This window comes from Gigantopelta aegis, chromosome 4 (genome assembly GCF_016097555.1).
Source record: "Gigantopelta aegis isolate Gae_Host chromosome 4, Gae_host_genome, whole genome shotgun sequence".
Lineage (NCBI taxonomy): Eukaryota > Metazoa > Mollusca > Gastropoda > Neomphalida > Peltospiridae > Gigantopelta > Gigantopelta aegis.
Genome location: NC_054702.1, coordinates 96384585 through 96393987, shown reverse-complemented (window position 1 = coordinate 96393987; position 9403 = coordinate 96384585). Strand labels below are relative to the sequence as shown.

The 9403-nt window shown below is 41.9% G+C and overlaps 1 protein-coding gene across 1 annotated transcript in view; it reads left to right on the top strand.

Annotated features, from left to right (window-relative positions):
- The first annotated feature begins 4480 nt into the window (after nucleotides 1-4480).
- Nucleotides 4481-9403, top strand: part of LOC121370091 (TPR repeat-containing protein DDB_G0287407-like) — a 32317-nt gene continuing 27394 nt past the window's right edge. The window contains exons 1-2 of the mRNA XM_041495192.1: nucleotides 4481-4780; nucleotides 8626-8802. Of these exons, the coding sequence (XP_041351126.1) occupies nucleotides 4514-4780; nucleotides 8626-8802 (444 nt within the window). The 5' untranslated portion in view covers nucleotides 4481-4513. The remainder of the gene's footprint in view (nucleotides 4781-8625; nucleotides 8803-9403) is intronic.

Below are 9403 nucleotides of genomic sequence, written 5' to 3'. Positions count from 1 at the left end.
GAAGATTATTACACTCAAGCCTTTCCACAACGGCGTTAGAGGAACATACACAATACATTGAATAAACATGACAAGATGGTTTACAGGAGGATGAAATGATAGCATTCAGATATTGTTCGTACTGGCCTGGTAATAAACAAAGCTACATATAAGTAATATGTGCTCCATAAAGTAGCAGGAGCTAAATGGTAACTCCGTGACATACTAGAGCTTTCACGGAGAGATCGTAATGGTTATGATAGATTACTTCCTATCCAAAAGCTGTAGTATACAAGCGCCCTTTTATGGAATACATACCCGACACAATTAGCCACTTCTTCTTTAACTTATTTTCGTGCTTGTATCCAATTAAGGTTCAAGCACGCTGTCCTGGGCACACACCTCAGCTATCTGGGCTGTGTTCAGAACAGTGGGTTAGTTGTTAGTGAGACAGAAGAGGGTGCAGTGGTCTTACACCTACCCATTGAGTCGTTAAAACTGGCTTTGAGTGGGAGCCGGTACCGGGCTGCGAACCCGGTACCTACCAGCCTTATGTCCGATAGCTTAACCATGACACCACCGAGGCCGGTAAATTAGCCACTAATACAGACTGTTGACAATATCGACAATAAGCGTTCCAATGATTGACCACCTAAGTCGATACTACAGGAACACAACAAAAGGTATTTTGACGGGTTTGAGCCTGTACCAACTTAATGTATAAAACACCCAAGGACAGGTTTGGAAAATATCAACACACTGCAGAACCAAACACAACGCGACAGTTCCGGAAAGGTTGGTGTTTTTCTACCTCTCTAGACTATTACAGAAATGTGTTTTAGTTTACAATCACAGAACCGCAATAATAACTACACTGGGGCCGATAAATCACTGCGAATAATTGACGAAAGTTGCAATGGACTAAAAACTAATTTTGTAGATTTCCCTCACGACAGTGACATGTTTCCGATTGTGCGAAATCGATTGTGTATGGCCATGGGTGTGTATATCTAGCTGGGAAATGTGAACAGGTTCAGAAATCATTAACGCTGTGCTTTAAAGTTGAAATATCGCCCACTCATAGCATAAAATCATTTCCTAATGCAAAATACAGTTACTACAGTTTCATGCACATATGTCCAATTGCCTAGAAGCAAAAAATACCCCCCCCCCCCCCCACCAAACAACCCGTCCCAAAAACAAACAACAACAAACAAAAACAGCTAGAAACAAACAAAACAAAGATACAAAACAAAGAAAACCACCAAACAACAAAAAATACCCCCACCCCAATCCACCACCACCAACAGCAAACAACAATAATAACAAAACTCACAACCCAATAATATATAAAAACAAGTCTTTAGGTATGTATTGTAAAATTACTGGTATTTGTCACATTAATTCGCCAGTCAATTAACGGCGAGTTAATACATTTGTTTGTGTGTGTGACCTAGCAATTGCATCTAAAGCATATTAAATTTTTAAAATCTAGAGATTGCAGTTATTTCATAATTATTACATAAAACAGCCGTTTTCGTGTCAGTAGCTCTGGGTCTTGTTCACCAGTGCAGATCATTTGCGTTTGTTATACAATCTGATAAAAAAAAAAAAAACCCAAAACTTAAGTTCAACTGGTCTATATGACTCTATAACTACCTATGGCTGTAAAGCAGTTGGACTGGTTTCATTCAGATTGGTCTGATATAGTAATAACGTCTAATGCTACATGCAATATTAATAATCTGCACATCTCATGTGATTTGGCTTTCAAAGTGGCTGCTCCGTGGTTTTGACTCTAACGTAATCCCGCCTAACAGGGCATGTCATGACATTTGAAATATTGACTTACGCATGTCCCCAATGTTTTTGGTCGTTCCATTGTCTGTCGTAGCGGAAAACAATTTCTACATTTGAATCAAAATAGAAATAAAAGCTCGATTTTAGACATGAGCGAAGCAGAAAGTTTGTGATGTATTTCGTTATATTATAAATATGCTTTTAGATTACATTGCCTTAACTTGTATAACATGGGGCGAGTGACGGCTCGGTGGTAAAGCACCAACCACAGTTACAACCAAAGTAAAGTTTGTTTTATTTAACGACGCCACTAGAGCACATTGCTTTTTTATCTTATCATCGGCTATTGGACGTCAAACATATGGTCATTCTGACACTGTATTTTAGAGGAAACCCGCTGTCGTCACATAGGCTACTCGTTTACGACAGGCAGCAAGGGATCTTTTATTTACGCTTCCCACAGGCAGGATAGCACACACCATGGCCTTTGTTGAACCAGTTATGGGTCACTGGTCGGTGCAAGTGGTTTACACCTACCCATTGAGCCTTGCGGAGCACTCACTCAGGGTTTGGAGTCGGTATCTGGATTAAAAATCCCATGCCTCGACTGGGATCCGAACCCAGTACCTACCAGCCTGTAGACCGATGGCCTAACCACGACGCCACCGAGGCCGGTCAGTTACAACCAGTGCCCCACACCTGGTACACCAAAAGCCGTGGACATCAACTTTAAATAAAGCAATGCATGCAGTCACAGATTAAACAATACACTGGTGTATGATAATATAACCAAATACTTCTAATATAAGCATAGGCGTACAGGCTCCCATTATTGTAGTGGAGGGGTGGGGGGGGGGGGGTGGGGGGGGGGGGAGAGGCTTGTTTTCTCCAGAATTATACGTAAATACCCGAATCTGGATATCAACATTTATTCATATTAGCATTACTGCCAAACACCTATATTGGGGTGTAAACGAATCACTACGCATTTTTACATGGATTACGGCTAATGTTGCTAGTAGAATGATAGAATTACATGTTAAAAAAATATCAGATACCTTTTGCCCGAATATCTCTATTGCCCGAATTTGAGGATTTGCTCCAATAGCGGGGAGCAGTTACTCCCCTACCCCCTGTCTCACAGGCTTATGAGGGGCGAGATTTAGCCCTGTGGTAGAGCGTGATGTGCTAGGAATCGTATAACCGGTCGCCTTCGATGGACACTGTTTTTCTCCATCACATCTTGGGCACCACGACTGGTACATTAAACGCAATGGATTGTATTGTCTTGTCTATGTTAAAGTGTATACAAAAAGATCCCTTGCTGATTTATCGATAGCAGTAGCCTATGTGACTTTTTTTTTTATAAATGTCTAATTAACTTAATTAACTATGTGTTGGACACTGAATAACCGTAGTTAAAGTGTTAAAGAAATATTGGTTTCCTTTCTAATGTAAGTTAACATTACAGATGGTTAAAGTTTGTTTGTTTAACAACACCACTAGAGCATATTGATAAATTAATCATCGGCTATTGGATGTCAAACACTTGGTACTTCTGATATGTAAAAGAAAAGAAGTGTTTTATTTAACGACGCACTCAACACATTTTATTTACGGTTATATGGCGTCAGACATATGGTTCAGGACTACACAGATTTTGAGAGGAAACCCGCTGTCGCCACTACATGGGCTACTCTTCCGATTGGCAGCAAGGGATCTTTTATTTGCGCTTCCCACAGGCAGGATAGCACAAACCATGGCCTTTGTTGAACCAGTTATGGATCACTGGTCGGTGCAAGTGGTTTACACCTACCCACTGAGCCTTGCGGAGCACTCACTCAGGGTTTGGAGTCGGTATCTGGATTAAAAATCCCATGCCTCGACTGGGATCCGAACCCAGTACCTACCAGCCTGTAGACCGATGGCCTGCCACGACGCCACCGAGGCCGGTTTCTGATACGTAGTCATCAGAGGAAACCCGCTACATTTTTCCATTAGCAGCGAAGGATCTTTCCCACAGACAGGAAAGTACATACCACGGCTTTTGAACAGTTGTGGTGCACTGGTTGTAACGAGAAAAACCCCTTTCAGTTGAATGGATCCACCGAAGTGGTTCGATCCTGCGACGCAAGGACCTCAGGCGAGTGCTTAACCGACTAAGCTAAATCCCGTTTCAAAAGAATGCGTGAAATTGTGAATTGTATTTAATATATAATAATTGTAAAATGTTCTTCCAGTGGAAACATTAATCCAGTATTACTTGCCCACAATGTATAATTGTATTATATTTTACCTCATGTAAATGGTCTGAGCCTAGGAATGAATGAAATGTTTTATTTAATGACGCACTCAACACATTTTATTTACGGTTATATGGCGTCAGACATATGGTTAAGGACCACACAGATATTGAGAGAGGAAACCCGCTGTCGCCACTTCATTGATTACTCTTTTCGATTAGCAGCAAGGGATCGTTTATATGCACCATCCCACATACAGGGTAGTACATACCACGGCTTTTGATATGCCATTCGCGGTGCACTGGCTGGAACGAGAAATAGCCCAATGGGCTCACCGACGAGAATCGATCCCAGACCAACCGCGCATCGAGTGAGCACTTTACCACTGGGCTACACCCCGCCCCTTGTCTAAGCGAATAAAGAATTTGAATTTAAAATAACATTACAGATAGAAACCGGCCACCGTATAACGTCTTCGCTCAAGTCTCGCCATGCCGTTTCCCACGAGACTCAAAGACCCGACAACATGCCGTATATTCCTGTCGTCGCCATTCCGCGGGATGGAGGAGGAGCGAGAGATCCTGATGACGAAGTTCATCCCCGAACTGTGCCACCTGTGTCAGGCCAAGGGCGTCAGTCTCGTGCCCGTCGACATGCGCTGGGGAATCACCGCCGACGCTGCAGACAACGCTCAGGTCGTCAGCATCTGCCTCAAGGAACTGGACAGGGCAGACATCTTTGTTGGACTCTTTGCGCAGGTCTGTTAGCGATTTTTCATGCATGAATTAATGTAGTTTTGAATAGTGCAGTTGTTAAAGCGCTCCCCACCATTATCCAATACCGGTCTCGGTGGTGTTGTAGTTAATGAATGAATGAATGAATGAATGAAATAATGTTTAACGACACCCCGACACGAAAAATACATCTGCTATTGGGTGTCAAACTATGGTAAATACAAAACATTAGTGTCGTGGTTAAGCCATCGGACATATAGGCTGGTAAGTACAGGGTTCACAGCCTGGTACAGGCTCCCACTCAGAGCGAGTTTTAACGATTGAATGGGTAGGTGTAAGACCACTACACCGACTTCTTTCTCATTAAACACTAACCCACTGTCCTGAAAAAACAGCCCAGATAGCTGAGGTGTGTGTCCAGAAAAACATGCTTGAACCTTAACTGGATATAAGCACAAAAATACGTTGGAATTAATGAATTATCCAGTATTGTAAAATATGTATTTATTTTAATTTTCTGTTTTTATTATAAAGCTTATGAAAAACAATAAAGAATTTGAACTTAAACTTGTTCCAGATCACTATTATAATTTGTTTTTGATTGCGTAATGTTTAGAGAGGGCGCGGGCGCGAAACGCAATACACAAACATGTTCGAAAACTATTTATTCCATTTTCAGTAATATTGATAACCATATAATAACGTTTTTGACGCACTCACTTATCGCGTTCTGGTCCCAACCAAAAAAAAAAACGAAAAAAAAAAAAAAAAAAAAAAAAAAAAAAAACCCACCCCACAGTACACAAGGAAAATGGACTTAAGACTTTCATTGAGGTTTGTAGACTTAAAACGTCACATTATTAAGGGTATCTAAATGTTGTAAATACTTGTTTTCAGTTTACCTTGAATTTTGTGCTTATATATTCAGTTAAGGTTCAAGCACGCTGTCCTGCGCATATATTTCAGCTGTTTGGGATATCTGTCCAGGACGGTGGGTTTGTAGTTACCGTTGGTTGGTAGTGATTGGGTGAGAGAAAAGTCTGTGTAGTGGTCTTACACTTTCACGTTGGGCCGTTACAACTAGCTCTGGGGTAGCCGTACCACTACACCATCGAGGCCGGTCTTACAAGCTACACGAATGTTTTACATTTAGTTTAATTGATACTCATATATATATATAAATATAATGCTTTCAGTTTGATGCTTATATTTTAATGTTTTGTTTGTTTGTTTGATAGGTAGTAATGTGCTTAAATCCCAAAAGTTCAAAGACGCTTACTGTGGGCACAGCCTCTGATTTAGATCAGGGATTGTTTCCATAGTAAGAGAGGAATGAGGAATATATATATATATATATATATATATATATATATATATATATATATATATATACTACTCAAAAGAATTTAAGGGTCAGACGATATTTTCGACATTATTTTCTGAATGTCAATTATATTAGCTAGACCATAATGTCACGCATGGTATTGTTCCATTTTGACGAAAGTGGGTCTAAGCAACCCATAAATGAATTAAAATCCACTGTCATTGACACTGTCGACTAGTTCTAATGGCGAAAACATGCTTACATTTGCACGTAAATTAGGGTGAAAGCGGAAGGTCTGCTAAGTGCCCATAAATTGCTTTTTCACAAAGAGCTTCATTTGCACGCTTTGCATGTGTATTCCATGTTCCCAATGCTGAATTTCCGTATAATTGGAGCTCGCGTTCGTGTACGGTGCACACTCCAAATTCGACAATGGTACGACGTCAACTGACTATCGAAGATCGAGGAAGGGCTATTGCTTGGCTTCAGGATGGCAATACGCAAATAAATGTTGCTCTGAGACTTGGTGTCAGTCAGAGTGTCGTTGCCCGACTGTGGCAACGGTACCAAGCAACGAATTCTGTTCGAAATCGTCCACGTTCGGGAAGACCCCGAAGCACTACAAATAGAGAGGACCGCTACATCACCAATATGGCTCTACGTCAACGTACAACCACTGCACGCCGATTACGTGACAATCTGCGGACTGCGACTGGAACTCGAGTGTCTGATCAAACCATACGCAATCGTCTGAGAGCCAATAATCTACGCTGCCGTCACCAGGCTGTTCGACCACCACTCCTACCACGTCACAGAACGGCCAGACGTCACTGGTGCACGCTTCATCTGCGGTGGCAACGTGTTCAGTGGGGTCAATTGATGTTCACTGATGAGTCCAGGTTTAGTCTCCAGTTTAACGACGGTCGGGTTCGTGTCTACAGACGTCCTGGGGAGCGCTTCGCTGACGTTAACGTTAGACAACGTCACCGGTTCGGTGGTGGCAGCGTCATGGTGTGGGGCGGCATCTATATCCACCACAGGACCCCCCTTTATGTGGTGGATGGCAATCTGAATGGAATCCGCTATCTGAATGAGATTATCCGGCCGTTGGTTCTCCCAGGCCTTCAGCAGATTGGCTGCGGGGCAGTTCTGCAGGATGACAATGCCAGACCCCACCGCGCCAGGGTGGTAACGGACTTTCTCAGACAACAAGGTATCGCCAGGATGGATTGGCCAGCATATTCGCCTGACTTGGCCCCAATAGAGAAGGCCTGGGACGAATTAGGCAGGAGAGTTCGGGATAACCATGCCCCTCCGGCCAACCTTCATGATCTGGGTCAACTTCTTATGTCAGAGTGGCAGGCCATTCCCCAAGAGTTCTTCAGACGTCTGATCAACAGCATGAGGCAACGATGTGTCGAGTGTATTCGCGCCAGGGGTGGATTCACACACTATTAAACTAATGTTCTAATGTGTAAAATCCATGTTTGACAACCTTCAACTTTGACGGCATGTCATGTGACTTTCTTGTATACAGTGACGTTTATTTGTATTTTTTTGTAAATATGGAACAATAAATTAAATTTTTGGTGTAGTTTACATCATCAATCTAATACACTCTGAAACTTATTTGGTTATAAATTTTTGACCCTTAAATTCTTTTGAGTAGTACACATAGCTCAGAATGTAAGAGAGAGAGAGAGAGAGAGAGAGAGAGAGAGAGAGAGAGAGAGAGAGAGAGAGAGAGAGAGAGAGAGACGGGCTGCTTTTAGAATTCCCTTCTGTTGGTTCCAAACAACAACAGACTTTCATTTAATTGTAGAGAAGATCCAAACCAATTGAAAAGCCATCCATTAAGAGACTGCCACGAGTTAACTGCCAATACCGACTAAGGCCCAAAACACACCGGATCTGGGTCTGGATCTAATGAGTATGGTACCAGTCAAAAATGAAACGCACTGAATCGAATGTGACAAAACACAACATTTCTGTGCTAGTGCGAACTACAGATATGACAACAGACGACATAGAACATGCGCTATAGTTTCACAGTGCCAAACTGGCAACTGCGCAATGTTCGAACCTTAAACAACAGGAAATGTATATATTAATCAATGTGGATTTCTCATACTTATTGTTGGTGTTTATACAAATATGAATCATTAATATATATTGATAACACGTAACAGTTACAGATGCAGACGTCAAAATACACCAGACGTGGCGTCTTTGCCACACTCGCCAGACCTAGACCCAGATCCAGACCCAACTTCGGTGTGTTTTGGGACTTACGAACCGTTTTACAATAGCAGTGTCTGTAAATCTAGTCTGTTTATGGTCATCCTAAACTTTCTAAAGATGAACGTGTATTTAATATATAATTTTAGTCATTAATAAGACTCCTATATTAAAATGGCAGCAATGTGAGGAAAGTCGTTTTAACGGTTTGAGTAATTATCAACTTTGAAAAATCGAACACCTGTTTATTCTGTCTTTAAAGTACGTATTTGCTGTTTTAAAATGTACCAATGATCTGTTTTGATAGCGCTATGGATGGCATGGATCAAGTGACAAAATGCTGCAAAAGAACTTTGACAACGCTGTGCAGACGTACCCGTGGATAAACAAACTCCGCGACCGTAGCGTCACAGAAGTGGAATTCTTTCACGGGTTTATGGAAAACCCTGGATATTTACCCGCTTGTTTCGTATTCAGGGACAAGGTAAGATTTCCACGTAGTGGTTTTGTTAACTACACTCGCGACCCCGTCAGTATAAAACCTTAAAGTCTAGACTCAAGGCTTTAGTAAGATCTCACCCATACAAATAGTTTGTAGTTAAAACCTGGAATTTAAAATTTTATAAGTCCATCACAGCCATATATATTACACTGAGTTTTGATTTATTAAACTAGTCTTAGGAGTGGCAGTCCTGCTAGAGACGACGCAAGAAGGATTAACAGCCTGTAAAGGATGTTCTGTGGAGTGGCAGTCTTCCTAGAGACGACGCAAGAAGGATTAACAGCCTGTAAAGGATGTTCTGTGGAGTGGGAGTCTTCCTAGATACGACGCAAGAAGGATTAACAGCCTGTAAAGGATGTTCTGTGGAGTGGCAGTCTTCCTAGAGACGACGCAAGAAGGATTAACAGCCTGTAAAGGATGTTCTGTGGAGTGGGAGTCTTCCTAGATACGACGCAAGAAGGATTAACAGCCTGTAAAGGATGTTCTGTGGAGTGGCAGTCTTCCTAGAGGCGGCGCAAGGACTAACAACTTGTAAAGGATTTCCTGTGTAGTGGCAATCCTTCCAGAGGCGGCGCAAGAAGGA